Below are 19,737 nucleotides of genomic sequence, written 5' to 3'. Positions count from 1 at the left end.
ATTTTGGCCTTGTGACATAGACAGTTGTCCTATTAGAAGACGTTAACGCCGTCGGAGGAGACATTAAGCGTGAAAGGATGCAGGTGGTCTGCAATAATGTTCACATAATCCACAGCTATCACGGTGTCTTCGCTTACTACCACAGTTTCCAAGAACCTATGGTGTGTGACCTCCGTAGCATAATGCAGCCTCACCAGTCTGGGTCTGGGGCGCAGTTCCGATCTCGTGCGGCCGTTCGCCTGGATGCCGGTGCATCAAGACAAGGCCATTCATGCGAGCAAACTATACCTTTCCACTCATACACGGTCAAATTTCATTGATGCTGCGCCCGCCACAATCGCAGTTGTCGATGTCGTTGGGTCAGCTTGGGAACACGTAGGATCGTCAGCTGCAGAGCCCCGTGTTCAACAATGTGCCCTGAAAGGTGTGCTCAGACATATTTGTGTCTGCAGCACTGTACTTCTTCGTCAGATCCGCCACAGGTCGCCTCGTACCCAGCTTTGCAGAGCAAGACTCCGGGGTTCATATTCTGCGATGAGATGTTGACGTCCAGCGCTTTTCATCTACTCCTGGTTTCACCGTCCTTCAACCACTTTCCACAGATGTTCAAGGTGCGAACACCCAACCAGCTACGCTGTTTCAGGGAAGCTCGTTGCCATGCGCTGGTCAACAACAATCTCCCCTTTGTCAAAGTTCCTTGTGTCAGTGGATTTCTCCATTTGTGGCCCGTATCTTCGCTTCAGTGATTCCCCATCCCAGTCTATTTCGCTTAAATGTTTGCCTTACTGCGTTTCTTGCCTACAACGTCACCAGATTGCATTCACTTTCCCGGTGGGCAGTGGCGATAATGGCGTGGCGTATCAGTTTGTGTGTTTGCGTGCGTGTGTGAGCGTGCGCGCGCGCGCGCGCGCGCGTGTGTGTGTGTGTGTGTGTGTGTGTGTGTGTGTTAGTGTTTAAGATACCGTCGACGACGACATCATTAGAACAGGACACAAGCTCGGAATAAGGTAAGGCGGAGGAAGAAAATCGGCCTTGTCGTTTTCAAGGGAACCATTGAGGAATTTTCCTATTGCATCTAAGAACTTAAACTTGGGTGGTCGGACGACTATTTGAGCTACATTCCTACCAAATGGGAAACCATTGTCTTACCACTGGCCGGCCGGTGCGGCCGAGCAGTTGTAGGCGTTTCAGTCTGGAACAACGCGACCGCTACGGTCGCAGGTTCGAATCGTGCCTCAGGCATGGATGTGTGTGTTGTTCTTAAGTTTAAGTACTTCTAAGTTCTAGAGGAATGATGACCTCAGATGTTAAGTCCCATAGTGCTCAGAGCCATTTGAACCATTTCTTATCACTGCATCATCATGATTCTGTATCGCAATCAGTTGTCGGCGTAGCTTAAATCAGCCAACTAGGTGATTGTGTAGATTGCTATCACACAACATACTGAGACTAAACCAGCGCAAACTTTTAGCAGCAGCCGAGCCATGGAACTTGTCATCAGCCCAAATGTGAGACGGGAAGTCTTTTATGTATTGCATAGGGAGTGGCAGACCCATCACCACCATACCACGCTGTAGTAGGAGTACGCGGTACCACATATTGTGCAACACGTGAATCTCACGTGAATGAGACATACACTGTCTGGTCACATTAATTTGACCACTAGTCAAAAGCCGGAATAACCACTGCTGGGAGACGTCCTGGAAGAGAGTCAACGAGGTTCTGCAAGGTACTGACAGGAATGTGGATCCACGCCAATTCCAGTGCTGTGGCCAGCTGCGCTAGGTTTCTCGGATGAGGATCAATGGCCCGAAGAGTCCGATTGAGGTTGTCCCACACATTCTGTCTGGGTTTAAATATGGGGCGTTTTGTGACTAGATACTGCTCTATCCTCTGGCCTGGACTACTCTGAAGGTCCAACGGCCATCTGGCCTATGGAACATAAAACGTGATTCGTCTGAAAAGGCCACCTATCGCCAATCTGTGGACGTTCAGCTGCGGTATTGGCGTACGAATTGCAGCCTTCGTAAGCGATGAACAGCATTCATCGTGGGCGCATGAACTAGGCGCTACGTTCACTGAACTGTCGTTGAGGAGACACTGTTGGCGGCTCCTTGGTTCATCTGGGCGGTCATCTGCTTGACAGTTGCACGTCTGTTCTCCCATTCACCACTTCCATCTATGACCCTTGATGGATCATAGCTGTCTCTGTGCCGGTTTTGGATAACGCCATATTCCTTTGGACAGTAAACTTCAACCACGGCGCTCGCAAAGAGTTTACAGACTTAGCTATTTTGGAAATGTTCCACCACTGGCCTGAAAGCCAATGATCACGCCCTTTTGAACGTCATTAAATTGCTCCTTTCCCCATTTCGACAACAACTGCATTGTATTTCCGCGGGACGCACTTTATACATCCTACGCTGCTAGTGTTACTAGCTGCCGTCTGTGAGTGATTATTGCACGTTGGCGTCAAACACGGGCGGTGGCCATATTAATATGACTGGACCATATACACCACTCTCCATTAAAATTGCTACACCACGATGATGACGTGCTACAGACGCGAAATTTAACTGACAGGAAGAAGATGCTGTGATATGCAAATGATTAGCTCTTCAGCGCATTCACACAAGGTTGGCGCCGGTGGCGACACCTACAACGTGTTGACATGAGGAAAGTTTCCAACCGATTTCTCATACACAAACAGCAGTTGACCCGCGTTCCCTGGTGAAACGTTGTGATGCCTCGTGTAAGGAGGAGAAATGCGTACCATCACGTTTCCGACTTTGATAAAGGTCCGATTGTAGCCTATAGCGATTGCGATTTATCGTATCGCGACATTGCTGCTCGCGTTGGACGAGATCCAATGACTGTTAGCAGAACATGGAATCGGTGAGTGCAGGAGGGTAATACGGAACGCCGTGCTGGATCCCAACGGCCTCGTATCACTAGCAGTCGAGCTGACAGGCATCTTATCCGCATGGCTGTAACGGATCGTGCAGCCACGTCTCGATCCCTGAGTCAACAGATGGGGACGTATGGAAGACGACAACCATCTGCACGAACAGTTCGACGACGTTTGCAGCAGCATGGACTCGGCTGCGGTCACCCTTGACGTTGCATCACAGACAGGAGCGGCTGCGATGGTGTACTCAACGACGAACCTGGGTGCACGAATAGCAAAACGTCATTTTTTCGGATGAATCCAGGTTCTGTTTAGAGCATCATGATGGTCGCATCCGTGTTTGGCGACATCGCGGTGAACGCACATTGAAAGCGTGTGTCCGTCATCGCCATACTGGCGTATCACCCGGCGTAATGGTATGGGGTGCCATTGGTTACACGTCTCGGTCACCTCTTTCTCGCATTGACGGCACTTTGAACAGTGGACGTTACATTTCAGATGTGTTACGACCCGTCGCTCTACCCTTCATTCGATGTAGGCCAGTAGTGTATGTTTATTGAAACGTTTTGTGTTACTTGTTGCATATAATTAGCATTATACAACAAGAAAGTACAGTACTTTAGAAGCGAATGTATATGAAAGTCAAGTGCTTTAGAAGTGAGAAAAGTCTTTTTAAAATGCTGGTCCCTCTATCATGAAATCGTAATTGTACTGGAACTATAATGAGTGTGTTCTCGTTTGTATAATAATAGTTTCTGCCGTTTAATCGTGGCGAATACCACGATCGAATCTTAAAGAAGAAAATCGATTTATATATCACAGACGGAGGAAGACCAATGTTCTTAGGATTTTGTTCACTAACTGTGGACTCCCGAAGTGTATTATAGAGGAATTATGTTGAAACCACATCTAACTGCAGTGATTTATAAATTCCGAGGTTTAGGCTCTTTTAAATCACGTCACACAAATGACAAGGCGTTTCATTGAAAGGTAGTGGCCCGATGGTTGTCCAGTGGAATCTAGGAATGCTTGGTGACCTGATAGCTATGGACGTTTGTCACTAACAAATAAGTTTTCCAATCGTCATTGACATTTAAAAGGCAGGTTTTAGAAGAAGAATGTATTAGAATATGCTAATAATGTTATTTGGATGAACGTGATACGTTCTTGAGTAGTCACGCGCTTTCCGGCAAGTACTCTCCAGTTAACTCGGCCAACAGTTGGCGGTTCTCACGCAGGGTCTGAAACTCTCCGCTTCTATTCGAAGTTACTTCAGCAATTCTTTAAAACCTCTTACTTTTTAAGTACGGTGTGGGGGAAATGAAGTGGGCAGAACTGTATTACTATAGAAATAATACTTCTGCTTTAAAGACCAATATAATGTTTGAAAGTATTTTGAAACGCATGTCATTTTACAATGATGATTTAGTGCGGACCCCCACATGGCCGATCCTAAGCCGATATTTATAATGCTATATTAGTCTGATGATGTCTGTGCATCTATGCAACTACTATATTCGTTTTTCAGAGACCGTATGCGTTTCGTTTTATTGAGTTAAAACATTTCCAGCGGTCTGAAGATAACAGATAGTTTACGTTTATATATTTATATTTATTAATTAATGTAATTTATTTATGTTTTTGTTTTTCAGTCTAATGAAGTGCGCTTCATTTGCTTATGACGCTTCCTTACACGTTTCACCTTATATATATATATATATATATATATATATATATATATATATATATATATATATATATATACGTATTTTAAATTCCCTTTGGTGGTGAGTTTATCTTGCTTGTGTTACTTTCAGGACTACACATTTTCCACGTAATACATACGTTTACATATTGCATCACGTTCACATTGTTGCGTTTGATATGTTGTCACACATTAAAAATCTGCGTAATAACAAAACTAACAGTGGAAAGGACACACTGTACAAAATTATGAAACACACATGGGATTAAACCAATGAGACGAAAATAATTTCAAGCTCCTAATCCTCGCGAATACAGGAAAGAGAGAAACAAATTTCTGTTTTCTTTCCTTCTTTCTGTGTTCCCCTCTATATCACGCTCTTCAATGATTCATGTACCTCCGTCCCCTCTCCCATCACGCCTCACTACTGTATCATTTACATTTATTACGCACCGCCCACTCTCCCTACCGCCTCTTGTACTCAGAATTTTCTGCCACCAGAAAATGTGTACAGTACGTAAACATGCTCACTATGTGGAAGGACTGTTGTCCTGAAAATAAAAACAAAAATTGGGCACGAAAATCAGTAGTATAAGTAGTTGTGGAATATGCATGCAAGAAATACATATACATGTGCTAGAAAGAAACCAAACTGTAAACTACCTGCAACTTTCAGACCACTAATCATGTTTTATTTCAACCGTATGAAACGTGTATTGCGAAGAAAAAAGGCATTCATTAATTGAAAACACAGCTCGAGCGTTATTAAAATATTTAAGTGTAAACTATAGGTATCATGGTCGTAGAAGTGATATTTATAAATTACTTGGGGAGGAAGTCAAATTTAATAGCGACATTTGTCCTCTGTGACAATTCTCAACTTGGCAGCATGTTGTTCCTTTTGGTGAAAAAGTGTCATATTAAAAAAAAATGCAGTACTGACTGTTTTCCTGTTAAATTTATAGACCAGGCAGGTTGGCAGCAAATCCAGACCATTGTCAGTAGCATCCTTCGTGTTACTACTCCTGGCGAAAAGAAGTTGTGACGTCCCAGCATGAAATTTTCACTACAGGGAAATAACTTCGATAGTCAGATAACTACATTATACAATGCCTTTATTGATCTAAATTACAATTTAATGAAAGACAGGATTTCTTTTACTTCACTACAACTAACATTTTAAATTTTTTCGAGCTGTAACACACAAAACAGTGCATTCCCTATAAATCTAACTTCTTCTACCACTTATTGCTACAATATTAATTTATAATACTGATCTTTCTCAACAGGTACTTAGAACAGGACACACAAAAAAACCTACAAAGTATACATTCTTAAATTCCGGGAAGTTTTGAATGTCCCATTTGCTGGACAAACGCGCAAAGCGTATTTTATGCAACAATACTCACGCTGGTTAACTTGTCGCTGTTGTTCGAGCTGAGTCCATTAGAGGAAGCTGCGCTCGTGACTGGAGGTCCACTGAAACATTAGCCCTCTTTCTATATGTCACATGTTTATGACATCTAGGTTAAATAGAATAACTAACTTATTTCTAAAGGAATAGTATTTTATATGGAATTTCGTAATTAAAAATAATTCTATATTTCAGTTCTATCAAGTATGTGAGGACATAAAATATGCAATAATTTAGTTAGTGTCAGGTATTTCAATATAATTTGGCATTGCTGTACAGGCAAAGATAACAAAGAGTGTTGACGACGAATTGAGATAAGAGAGATTAAGGACGCTGTTAAATTCATACAGTTAACAGGGTATGGAGTGCAAAGAAACGTATGTGACTTTATTTTGTAGACTACCCTGTTTAAACTCCGAGAAGTGTAATCAGAATGCAATAATTCTCGGTTGAATTATTTTGCTGAATCGAAATGGTGTCATTGTGTATTCGTCTAGACCTAAATAGCTGAGCACCGCAGATGTGATATACTTTCTCCTATACCTGCTTTTGCGTCGCTCTCCACGTACTCTATCGTTCTGTGCGAACTCCGAGGGACGTCATGGGGTGAATTCGGAGATATACACAGTGAGTCACCTAACGTTACCGCTGGATATACACTCCTGGAAATGGGAAAAAGAACACATTGACACCGGTGTGTCAGGCCCACCATACTTGCTCCGGACACTGCGAGAGGGCTGTACAAGCAATGATCACACGCACGGCACAGCGGACACACCAGGAACCGCGGTGTTGGCCGTCGAATGGCGCTAGCTGCGCAGCATTTGTGCACCGCCGCCGTCAGTGTCAGCCAGTTTGCCGTGGCATACGGAGCTCCACCGCAGTCTTTAACACTGGTAGCATGCCGCGACAGCGTGAACGTGAACTGTATGTGCAGTTGAGGGACTTTGAGCGACGGCGTATAGTGGGCATGCGGGAGGCCGGTTGGACGTACCGCCGAATTGCTCAACATGTGGGGCGTGAGGTCTCCACAGTACATTGATGTTGTCGCCAGTGGTCGGCGGAAGGTGCACGTGCCCGTCGACCTGGGACCGGACCGCAGCGACGCACGGATGCACGCCAAGACCGTAGGATCCTACGCAGTGCCGTAGGGGACCGCACCGCCACTTCCCAGGAAAATTAGGGACACTGTTGCTCCTGGGGTATCGGCGAGGACCATTCGCAACCGTCTCCATGAAGCTGGGCTACGGTCCCGCACACCGTTAGGGCGTCTTCCGCTCACGCCCCAACATCGTGCAGCCCGTCTCCAGTGGTGTCGCGACAGGCGTGAATGGAGGGACGAATGGAGACGTGTCGTCTTCAGCGATGAGAGTCGCTTCTGCCTTGGTGCCAGTGATGGTCGTATGCGTGTTTGGCGCCGTGCAGGTGAGCGCCACAATCAGGACTGCATACGACCGAGACACACAGGGCCAACACCCCCCGGCATCATGGTGTGGGGAGCGATCTCCTACACTGGCCGTACACCTCTGGTGATCGTCGAGGGGACACTGAATAGTGCACGGTACATCCAAACCGTCATCGAACCCATCGTTCTACCATTCCTAGACCGGCAAGGGAACTTGCTGTTCCAACAGGACAATGCACGTCCGCATGTATCCCGTGCCACCCAACGTGCTCTAGAAGGTGTAAGTCAACTATCCTGGCCAGGTAGATCTCGGGATCTGTCCCCCATTGAGCATGTTTTGGACTGGATGAAGCGTCGTCTCACGCTGTCTGCACGTCCAGCACGAACGCTGGTCCAACTGAAGCGCCAGGTGGAAATGGCATGGCAAGCCGTTCCACAGGACTACATCCAGCAACTCTACGATCGTCTCCATGGGAGAATAGCAGCCTGCATTGGTGCGAAAGGTGGATATACACTGTACTAGTGCCGACATTGTGCATGCTCTGTTGCCTGTGTCTATGTGCTTGTGGTTCTGTCAGTGTGATCATGTGATGTATCTGACCCCAGGAATGTGTCAATAAAGTTTCCCCTTCCTGGGACAATGAATTCACGGTGTTCTTATTTCAATTTCCAGGAGTGTATTTCGTAAACCACATCAAATACTGACGAACCAATTCCACAGACCGAATGTGAGGAGAGCGGCTAATGTAATTGGTTAATACAAACCATACAAAAATGCACGGAAGTATGTTTTTTACACAAGCCTACGTTTTTTTAAATGGAACCACGTTAGTTTTGTTAGCACATCTGAACATATAAACAAATACGTAATCAGTGCCGTTTGTTGCATTGTAAAAAGTTAATTACATCCGGAGATATTGTAACCTAAAGTTGACGCTTGAAATCTCCGACATTCAGTTGCGTGTTGTAACTAACACGGGCCACGATCGGCGAGCAGCATCTGCAGGGACATGTTTACGATGACGACCGTGTTTACGAGTGTGGCTGTAGTGCACTGTTGTGGTTTGGTATAGCTGTCACAGTGTCCGCATGTAGCGCTTGCTGCTATAGTTATTCTGCATTCGTCTCCACACACAGACCAACTGTAGTACACCCTGTTACCAGACGTCTGTGATAGTGTAGTGTTGTAGGAACTGTGACCATGGTGTATTCGAACTCTGAAAAGGCGGAGATGATACTCATCTATGGCGAGTGTAGACGAACGGCAGCTGAAGCCTGCAGGGTGTATGCAGAACGGTACCCGGACAGAGAGCATCCAACGTGCCGCACATTGCAAAACATCTACCGCCAACTGTATGCAACAGGTATGGTCGTAGCACGCAAACGGGTCCGTAACAGACCAGTCACAGGAGAAGCGGTTTCTGTTGGTGTGTTAGCTGCTCTTGCCATTAACCCACACATGAGTACACGGGACACTGCGAGAGCCGGTGGACTGAGTCAAAGTTGTGTCATGCGCATACTGCATCGTCACCGCTTTCACCCGTTTCATGTGTCGCTTCATCAGCAATTACATGGTGATGACTTTAATCGTCGAGTGCAATTCTGTCAGTGGGCATTAACAGAGAATGCGTTGCAGATCTACCTGTTTACCGATGAAGCGGGTTTCACAAAACATGGGGCACTGAATCTACGGAACATGCATTACTGGTCCGTGGACAATCCTCGCTTGCTCAGACATGTAGAGCGACAGCGACCGTGGACTGTAAATGTATGGTGTGGAATCATTGGCGACCACCTCATTGGTCCTCACTTCATTGCAGGGGCCCAACCAGCTGCAACATACATCGCGTTTCTACAGAATGATCTGCCAACGTTGCTCGAAAATGTCCCACTGGAAACGCGTCGATGTATGTGATATCAGCATGATGGTGCACCTGCACATTCCGCAATTAACACTAGGCTGACCTCTGACAGGATGTTCGACGGGCGTTTCATAGGACGTGGAGGACGCATAAATTGGCGAGCCCGTTCTCCTGATCTTACACCTCTGGACTTCTTTCTGTGGGGTACGTTAAAGGAGAATGTGTACCGTGATGTGCCTACAACCCCAGAGGATATGAAACAACATATTGTGGCAGCCTGCGGTGACATTACACCAGATGTACTGCGGCGTGTACGACATTCATTACGCCAGAGATTGCAATTGTGTGCAGCAAATGAGGGCCACCACATTAAACATCTATTGGCCTGACATGTCGGGACACACTCTATTCCACTCCGTAATTGAAAACGGAAACCACGTGTGTACGTGTATCTCACCCCTCATGGTAATGTACATCTGCGTCAGTGAAAATGACCAATAAAAAGGTGCTAGCATGTGGACGTAATGTGCTGTTCCAGTCTCTTCTGTACCTAAGGTCCTTCACCGTTCCCTTTGGATCCCTACGTAATTCGGTGCTCTCCGATACACACGATCGAACAGCGGAGGAGTGGTACTCAAGCGTCAACTTTAGGTTACAATATCTCCGGATGTAATTAACATTTTACAATGCAACAAACGGCACTGATTACGTATTTATTTATATGTTCAGATGTGCTAACAAAACTAACGGGGTTCCATTAAAAAAACATAGGTTTGTGATTAAAAACATACTTCCGTGCATTTTTTTAATGGATTGTATTAACCAATTACACTACCCCTCTCCTCACGTTCGGTCTGTGGAATCGATTCGTCAGTATTTGATGTGGTTTACGAAATATATCCAGCGGTAATCTTAGGTGACTCACCCTGTATACGTAAATGCACAATCTGTAAACCCCATAAATAATTTTACTCTAAAATCACCCGACGAAAACCAACCACTGAATTAGAAGGAGGCACAGTTGTAATGGCACACAAGTTCGAGCATTGTGTTTGAAAGATTTAGCGTCAAGTGAAAAATTTAGAGAAGAATTAAAGTGAATTATACTTTACGGTAGACCTACATCTGCATCTACACACATACTCCACACCGTACAGTACATGGCGGATGGTACCTAATAAATTAACTGTCAGGGACTGTCGAATACTCAAACGTACTGCCGAGCGACGTGGAGCTATCGTCGTGGAACTGAAATCGCACTCGGGAGAAATGGGCCTCAAACCAGCTTTCGGGTACGTAGACGGAGGACTACCTGGTTCTCCTAAATCGATTAAGATTAGTGCCGTGATTGCTCCCTTGAAAAAAGACAAGGCTGAATCCCTTCCCCATCCTCGTCATACCCGAGATTGATCATATCTAGTGATTTCATCGGCGACGAAACTTCAACATTCCCTCCCCTCTGAAGCGTATTGTACGGAAAACACACTTATCGTGGTCATACTGATTCGCAGAAACCATTGATGACAAGAAGAAAAGAGCTACATAGATTAAAGAGCTGTAAGCAACGCTTCTTTGCTCTGTGGCGTACTTGTAGAAAGTTTTGTGGGTGATTTAGTCAGTTGGTCCTGTGCTGATCGGTAGAAGCCAGACAAACCGTTTTCACCTTAGTGTGGTACAGCAAAAATGAAATTCAGTGAAAGTAAATGATTGCCTGGGGCTGTTTTATTGCTTTATAAGCAGCTAATTTGCTTTTCTCGATGGATTATTGCCAAATTAGTCTGTGTCTACAGACTGGAAATGTATCTTATCTGTAACAGTTTGAAAATGCTGCTGTCAACAAAGCAAAGATAATTCTGTTGTTTTTCGAAGAGATTCAGCGGTTAGTCTCCTGCTCTAATCCCAACACTACATCACTGAACATCTTTGAAACGAAGTAGAAAACCAGATGTGCACGAGACCAGTCCGCCAAGAGCTCGGCGTAAGGTTCCCCATGTTCTGTCCAAGAAGAATGTTAGTAAATGTCTGCAAGTGTTTATCGGACATACTGGAATGCAATCCACGTGACCGCAACAAAAAGGTACCCTGCAAGTTACTGGATAAATGAATGTCGTGTTTGTTGCTATCAACAATGGGTTTTTAACACACAAAGTAAGTATAAGCCATTTCGCGACCAGTTTCGTCGTTATCAGTCTGCAGCCATGTCGGTTTCAAAATGCAAATATAAGTTAATTACCAAGATTGTACAAGATTTTAAAATAAAATAAAATAATATTCTGAACGAACTTTCTTAAGTGAAAACGGAAGTATGGGCTTAAAGTGATAAGAAATAAAGGTTTTACTGTAAAATGAGCTTCGTTTATAAAACCGAAGCTCGAATCTCAACGTCTGTAAGAAACTGGTTGCAATACACAGAAGCTTATTACACACAAGAATTAGTGAAGGGAGATTAAATGTCGAAGAGGGAAAACAGAAAACTGACCACAAAATTTTTGAATGAATGGACAATGGGTATAATTCCAGCACTGTATGCTAACTTCGTGGACTGTGCGTGGTTAAAACTGGATTAACTTTATTTTCCGCCTTGAGAAACATAATGCTTCCTTCTTTTCTACACAGATACGTTTACCTGAAGTTACAGCATCATCAGTCTTTTTTGCTTTTCATTGCTATTAAATAACAGGAAAAATTGCTTTATACTGACTGTACATATAGCACTTCGGTTCTTAAGTGCTTTATTCGCAAACTTAAAACAAACATTTTTTATGTATACACCTTGTTGACAGATGTTGTGGTTTCTGTATATTTATTTTGCGTTATAACAGTCTTTATTTCACAGTTCGTCTTCTGCAACCATGGAGGGCTTAATATAGAAAACTTTATTACCTAGAAAATTTACGACTGGGCATGTTAAGACTGTTATGATTAATATTATTATAATATTAATATAATATTATTATAATATTATTCCACGCGAAAGGTGGTGTGTGTGTGTGTACAAAAAAATTATCTATTTTTAAATTTACGAATTATTTACTCAAAAACTGAAATTGTACATTTACATATACAATAATGCAATTAATAGAAAGGAAATATTAAATACAGCCACTGATGATGCTGTAACTTCAGCAAAATATATCGACGTTGGAAAGAAGAAAGAATTGGGTTTGCTCAAGGTGAAAACTAGCCAAAGACAAATTTTATTTGCAAGAGTGAGCTTAAAACCTCAAGATGAGCATTAGATGAAAACTAATTAAATTTTATTACTAGCTGCAGTTCGAGGTTCTTTCTTCATACCATTGCTTTTGGACGGAGTGTAAGAAGTTAATTTTCATGCTAAACTGGAGAATTTTCTCTCAGCTACGTGTATCACAACCGCTCTTGACAGTCGACTGTTAGTTACTATGAAATAAAATTAAGTTCTTTGTACTGGTAACAATAATAGCCAAACAATCGTGTTGATTGCGGTACATAATTTCGTAATTCGTTGTTTGTTACATGAATTGCAAGTGTAGCGAGGCGTGATGCACGTAGGATTTGCGAAGATGCTCCCCGCGGGCTACGTTCTCGACTGTCAATCCGTACAACTAAATATATATTATCCACGCAATATTCTTCTGCTGTTTAATCATTCATTTGAAGAAGTCAAAAGTGTTCAGCCAATGACTAATCTTCGTCAGCGACCACCAACGATTGTAGTCAAACAATATTTCTGAACAGGGGCAACCGCAGTATCTCTCCCGAGTCTCTTTATTTTTAAGAACATATATTCCTTATAATTAAATTGTAGCAGTGTTCACCATTAAGTGCGTTTGCCCATGCATAAGGTAGTTTAAGGTCTCAATTTGGTCTAACATTTAAGCATTTATGTATTCTCTATATGTTAGTTTTTGTTTAACAAGAAACACAGGCACATTTTTATTTTGGTTGGCGACATTATGCGAGCGAGGCACCAACGTACCTTTCCTCGAGACTCTCTACAACTGCTGCCTGGGACTTTCTCTCACCATTCTGCACATCATCCCTTCAAAACGAAAAAGGAAAATTGCGTTGAAAGTATTTGTTAGAGAGTCGGTCACGAATTTCCAGTAATTTTCGATATTTAACTTACTTAATAGAAAAATTTCCAAATATAACCGTATATCATATAAAAATGTTTCGCGGTCATTTGCCATTGTTACGACGTGTTAGTCTTTACTGAATTCTGTGCGTTAACAAACCGTCTGAAATTGTTTCGCGTAACTTTCATTTATCAGCAGATGTAGGAAAACGATTTCTACAATCACAACCAACAGTGTATTTTCAAAAGTTGCTCTCAATATAAAATATTTGATTCAGTTGATGCAAGAATCCAGATGGCAGATTGCGTCTTCAGTTTCATATGCCTGTTCCCCAGTAGATTCAAGATGTAGATAGGAATAACAGCGAGAATAATGGCATTCGTAACATGATGCCGTGACTCTGATACGTTGCAGTAGAATTCTTCTCAAGGATACGCCTCAGGTAATTGACTGTTATGCTGTTGCCTCTTTCTTTACCTTTAGTGGCAGGCACTACTCTCGCAAATGTACTCCCGATCAGGAAAAAAAGGTTTAGACAATCACAATCCATTATCTGCGGACTTGTGTAATAGTTTAGGATTTGGCACAATGCTCTGTAGCCAACGACGTTGCTGCAGATCATCGAAGCTAAGCGCTGCAGGCTTGGCTAGCCCTTGGATGGGTAACCCTCTGGTTCTGCTGAACGCTGTTGGTAAATGGGATGCACTGATCACTTTTAAGGGCAACTGAGGAGCTACTTGGCTCAGAAATGGTCACGAAAACTGACAACGGCTGGGAGAGCGATATGCTGGCCACATGTCCCTCCATATCCGCATTCAGTGACGACTGTCCGCTGATGATGATGCGGTAGTCGGTTGGCACTGTTGCGCCTTCCGAAGCCTGCTTGGACGGAGCTCAGTTTTTTGTTACAAATCTTTGTTGTCTGGTGTGAAATATGCGCTCCTAAATTTCCCATCAGTACTCTAGTCAATAATGTTGAGCAGACTAGTCCGTAACTGGTACTTTTTTTCGACATGTAATCTTCTCGTACAGCGTAACTCGCAGCGCGATAGCTTGCGAAACAGGGAGGTGGATCAAATCTGGATGAAATACGCACGCGCGGAATATTAACCACCGTGGTTGGTGCACCGGGCAGCCTGAGTGTGGATTTTGGGCGGTTCCTCACGCTCGTTTACGCAAATACTGGGCTAGTCCCCAATTTATGCCTCATAAAATACAATACACAAGAGTTAAAATATGATCATACACGGAAAAAAGTGACAGACATGTGGTGTACACAACTTCCCTCCTTCAGATAACTGAGGACTGTGGCCATAGGAAGGGCATCCAGAAGAAATGTCAAAAATAAAATAAATATGCCAAACTCATAGAATTGCGGAGCCTATACTAGGAAGGCTTAACGCTAACTAAAATAATAATAATAATAAGAAGAAGAAGGATCAGTCTCTTGTTGAGCAAACAGCATCGAGAGACCTTGCGTGTCAGTACGGACTGTTCTCTAGGAGGTTATAGATATTAATAAATACCACAGACCCATTCCGTAATAAATAACGTCCCCTTAGAAAAATTGTGCATCACTGTACTTAAGCTGACACACAATATTTTTAGCGCAACGCAATCTGACTTTCAAAAATCCCTAAAAAGAATGGCCCTGACTAACATTAACCTATACCTTTCACAAATCACGTACCTCACAAAAATCTTCGTTACTCGAGCTACTGCAATACAGCGAGCGCCACTACTGCCAGCTTAAGAGTCATAATATATATAGCAGTTCATGACAAGCAGTCTTACAAATTTCAAAACTCCGCCATCTCTCTCCCCACGTCCACCACTGCTGGCGGCTCACCTCCAACTGCGAAACGCTACGCGCTGTTAGCATCCAGCTGCCGCTGCCCACCACTACAATGGCAGACAACAATGCAAACCAGCCACAGACTGCATACAGCACAGCCAGTGATTTTCTTACAGAGCGCTACGTGGCGATACCAATAAAAAAACCTAAACAGCCTACTTACAACTATAAACTGAGCCACCGCAAATTCCTTTGCAGGCTCCACGTAGGTAAATCGATCTCGTTTGCCACGTTTTATTACAAAACGCAACTCGCATAGTAAACCACGATTAATCAGTTTGCGGCGTGATTAACCGATCTACGAAAGCATTTGATCGTTTGACGGTTATATGGCAGCACAGCATACATTTGGCGAGGCAGCCTTTAGTGGCATTTGCTACTATGACGTCTGCTTTATGAATGGCTCCTTGGCGAAATCAACATAACATCGTTCGTATCTAGCAGCTACAGTTTTGGGAACAGGCACAGTACAGGAGTTATAAAGAGAAGAGCTCTTTGATGATGATAGCGATAGATGAGCACGGGTAAGTCAAAGCTTCTGAACATTCAACCATATCCAGTGATGAAGTCGATTTTATACACGAAGGAAGAAGCGTATCTGAACTACTGAAGAAGAAGTGTTTTTGTGTACGCAATCCACAATACTCATTCAAAACAATTTATCACCCTCAAGTACACGTGACATAGTGCCCAGAAAGACTCGGTTTTTGATTATCGCATCATCATGAATATGCCATCTTAAAGAGAATTTAATCATTGGTGTACTGTTACCTGTAATAAAATACCATTGCTGACAGTGTGGCATTTTTTTTACACGTCAGTAAACCGTTGTAACATGTAGATAGTTTCTGTTGACTGCAGCATCTACGGAACTGACCTCTAACCGCTCGTCGACCTATTGCTAACCTGCTCCTCATTCTTGCAGTAATTGTTGTAGGGTTCTCTTCATAAACTCACCTCGCTCTTGACGATGTTGGCTTGACGACAACAACTTCAGCCGATGATCTGGAATTCTTTTCCGCTTTCTCGCTGCTTCCACAGCTCTTCACAGAAGCAGTTTTAAAGTCTTTAACGTCAGGCTGCAGTGGTTCAATTACTTCATATTCACTGTAAAAAGAAATGATCACAGTGTCAATGACCGTTCGAGCACTAGACTCAAGGAAATTAATATTATATATATCCGGTAAAGAGCTTTATTAATAAACACAAGGTTCAGAATCTGAAGTCTACATTTTTTTTGAGTTTGAGGCACAAATGTTCGACCCAGAACTTTGAATGACTTGAGCTACTGTTTAATGTGATAAGAATGTGAGGCTTAATTCAAAGCCGTAAGACATAAATGTATGATTTGAAATACAGAAATCTCTCCAAAAATTTATAAACTGAAGGTATTAAAATATGTCCTTATGATAACCGAACAAGACCATTTGATTCAATAACTTATCCAAAATATTTTCCCTAGATTTTTACTGAGGAGGACAAAAATGTATTGCTGAATTGTTCTGTATGAAACCAGAGAAATACTACGCAGCCCCTGTTGCTTTCTGCTAGTTGCAGGTAATGCTTTCTAAACGCAAAGGGCTTTCGAATAACGATTGGAGTTTATCTTCAAGTTTCAAATTGCTTTCTCTGCACTCAGGCGAGGTATTTCATAAAGTTGGACGAAACAAGTTCCGCCGTATTGACCAAGCAAAACCTCAGCTTTTCATCTCATTTCCACCTAGTAGTATCTGAGCTACTCCAAGAAACGAAAAAGAAGCTAATGAAAATGAAATCACAGAGACAGCTAACTCGGCGTTCCATATGGCACAGTACATGTGCGTTTACGTCTATGCAGTACCTGGAAGCGGCATAAATAGTGATAGGTTTTTTTTATTGTTTATTGCAAGAATGTTATATATTGTAAACATACAGTCAGTGAACCAATTATAAATATTCTGACTCTGTGAAATGTCTCTCTATTCGTTATGTATGAGACGACCGCTTTGTATCATTCATGAAGAAAAAACACGAAGCTCTTCTACTGGAAGTGTGTCTGCCTCCGCAGTGCAGCGGTAGCTGTACCGCCTACCACGCAAGGGGGTCCAGGTTCGATTCCCGGCAGGTGACTCTGTGTTTATCCTTCATCACCATTTCATCATCATTGAAGCGCAAAAGAAAAATTGTTCAAATGGCCCTGAGCACTATGGTCCTTAACTTCTGAGGTAATCAGTCCCCTAGAACTTAGAACTACTTAAACCTAACTAATCTAAGGACATCACACACATCCATGCCCGAGGCAGGATTCGAACCTGCGACCGTAGCGGTCGCGCGGTTCCAGAATGTAGCGCCTAGAACCGCTCGGCCACCCCGGCCGGCATTGACGCTTAAGTCGCCGAAGTGGCGTCAACTAAAAAGACTTGCATTAAGGCGGCCGAACCCCGAAAGGGAGTATCCCGGCCAATGAATGCCATATGATCAGTTCGTTTTTACTGGAAGTGTGAATCCTAGTACTGGAGTACACTGAATCCTGTTGTCGTTATTTATGTTTAATACTCTTTCAGTCGATTACATTCCTTATCATTATCAATAAAATAAAACAAATCATGCTGTTTACAACACAGTAATTAAATAAATTCAATCAGTGGTTACAGAAAAAGAAACCTTAGAGAATAGTGCCAGTATTTTATCGAAACATCAAGATACTGTCGGGGAAAGTCAGTGAAGCAGAAGTATATCTCGCTTCTGATATTTTTTGTTTCTCAACTTCGAAATGAAGAGACAATGGGACTCCCTTTGCGTGGATATATGCTAAACATATTTTTTTTCCTGGTATTCTTTTCGGACGGGAGTATTTGCAATGTATGCCGGAGATAGATGAATTTCCTTACATGAGAATGTTGTTGAGCTGATAACCATGTTATCTGAAGCTGCAAATGTTATCATCTTGAAGTTGTTATCGGTGGTTTCTTGTTACTAATATGCAGTGCACAAATATTTACTTTTCTGTTTGGTTCCTTATCGTAATTATATGAATCCCAGACTTACAGATTTCATCATTGCCTATAATTCTATTCTGTCAGTTTCAGTAGTCTTACCTCCTGTTGTTCCCTCGAAATATGCGGTCTAAGAGAAACCTGAGTGTATTTCAGTTTTCCCAAATTGACAAGAAATGCTCACAGAAAATTTGTAATGTTAGTAAGTTCACCATTATCTTACTTGTATTAACTGATAACTGAGTCTTTATGTTTTTTCTCTGACGCTGCCCTTACTATACACCATATTGTTTCAACTTACTCTGACTTATGCATCCTACTTACAAAACTCATACCCTCTTTAATGATATATCTTACGATCTTCCTGTATTTTCTGTTATGAGATGCAATTACTGCTCTTGATTGTACTGCAAGTTTCGATAAAATCGTTCATACATTGTAACAGCCTATATAAATGCAATGGAATGTAACATCCTTGCTGTGTGCCCTGCACACCTCCTGCCACATGCTTTTCACAAGTTGAATAAATGATTCTACAAAAGGCAGGGTAGTAACTTCAAATTTCGTGCATATCTGTCTGTTGATTTCCTTTTTAATACCTTCCAACACTGAGGCGAAAGTCTCATTTTCTCATAAGACAGTAAAACAGATTTGGCACTGAACCTATTCATGAATGAGATTTCAGTCAAAATATTATCCACAGCATTTCTGGTGTATCTCTGTATTCCTCTACATCTTCATTTGTAGCGCACAGGCCGCCAGACATCAGAAATAACAACTGACAATATGACTTCAAATTTATCTGAATTTACTGAATTGGTTGTTCCCCGAGATATGTATAGGAAGAAGTAATGTGTTCTTTAAGCGAGCGAGATGGCGCGGTGGTCAGCCCTTCAGACCCCAGTCCGGACTTCCAGACTAAGATTGTGTGTGGGTTCCCTAAACTGCTTAAGGCAGATGTAGTGATGGTTCCGTTGAAAAGGACACTGCCGTTATCCTTCTATATTATGCTCCAAATCAGCTTGTACTCCGTCTCTAACGGCATCTTTTTCGATGTGACGTGAGAGTCTAACCTCCTCCTGCCCTTCTTCTTGGAACGCGCATTCACATAATTTTTGCAATAATTTAAAAACTTATTTTCACCGTAATGAGCAACACCACTTACACTGAAGTCGAAATAGCATCCACGTGACATTGTCGCGATGTTTAAACGAGGCCAGGACGAAATGTGCAGCTCATCTTTGAATCTTTTCAACTTCATACTTTAATCGTACCTGTTAATGGTCGCACAACGATGTGAAATACTAGAGCTTCAGTCTTACGAGGATTCCCTATCTACATCTTTCGTGCTTGTATTACATTTCATTGGAGTTCTTACAATGAATCTGTTTTGCAACTGGCTATCCAACAAGACGTTTTGTGTAGTCGTTCCATCTTAAATATTTGTCCAGAAACGCGTATTTAAAGCAAATTGATTGAAGGAAGGAGATTTTTTCCTCCTTTATTCTCCGTATAATATCTCACAAACCATCCCTGAAGCCCGAACATATTATTA

At 42.7% G+C, this 19,737-nt stretch overlaps 1 protein-coding gene across 1 annotated transcript in view; it reads right to left on the bottom strand.

The window, feature by feature from the left end:
• Positions 1 to 19,737, bottom strand: part of LOC126298324 (uncharacterized) — an 897,680-nt gene that overhangs the window by 102,116 nt on the left and 775,827 nt on the right. Inside the window, exons 11-13 of the mRNA XM_049989621.1 lie at positions 16,165 to 16,314; positions 13,253 to 13,315; positions 6,023 to 6,092 (exon numbers count right to left, since the gene is read on the bottom strand). Coding sequence (XP_049845578.1) covers positions 6,023 to 6,092; positions 13,253 to 13,315; positions 16,165 to 16,314 — 283 coding nt within the window. The remainder of the gene's footprint in view (positions 1 to 6,022; positions 6,093 to 13,252; positions 13,316 to 16,164; positions 16,315 to 19,737) is intronic.

Source organism: Schistocerca gregaria, chromosome X (genome assembly GCF_023897955.1).
Source record: "Schistocerca gregaria isolate iqSchGreg1 chromosome X, iqSchGreg1.2, whole genome shotgun sequence".
NCBI lineage: Eukaryota > Metazoa > Arthropoda > Insecta > Orthoptera > Acrididae > Schistocerca > Schistocerca gregaria.
The sequence above is the reverse complement of the archived record's forward strand: the minus strand, read 5'-3'. Positions and strand labels throughout refer to the sequence as shown.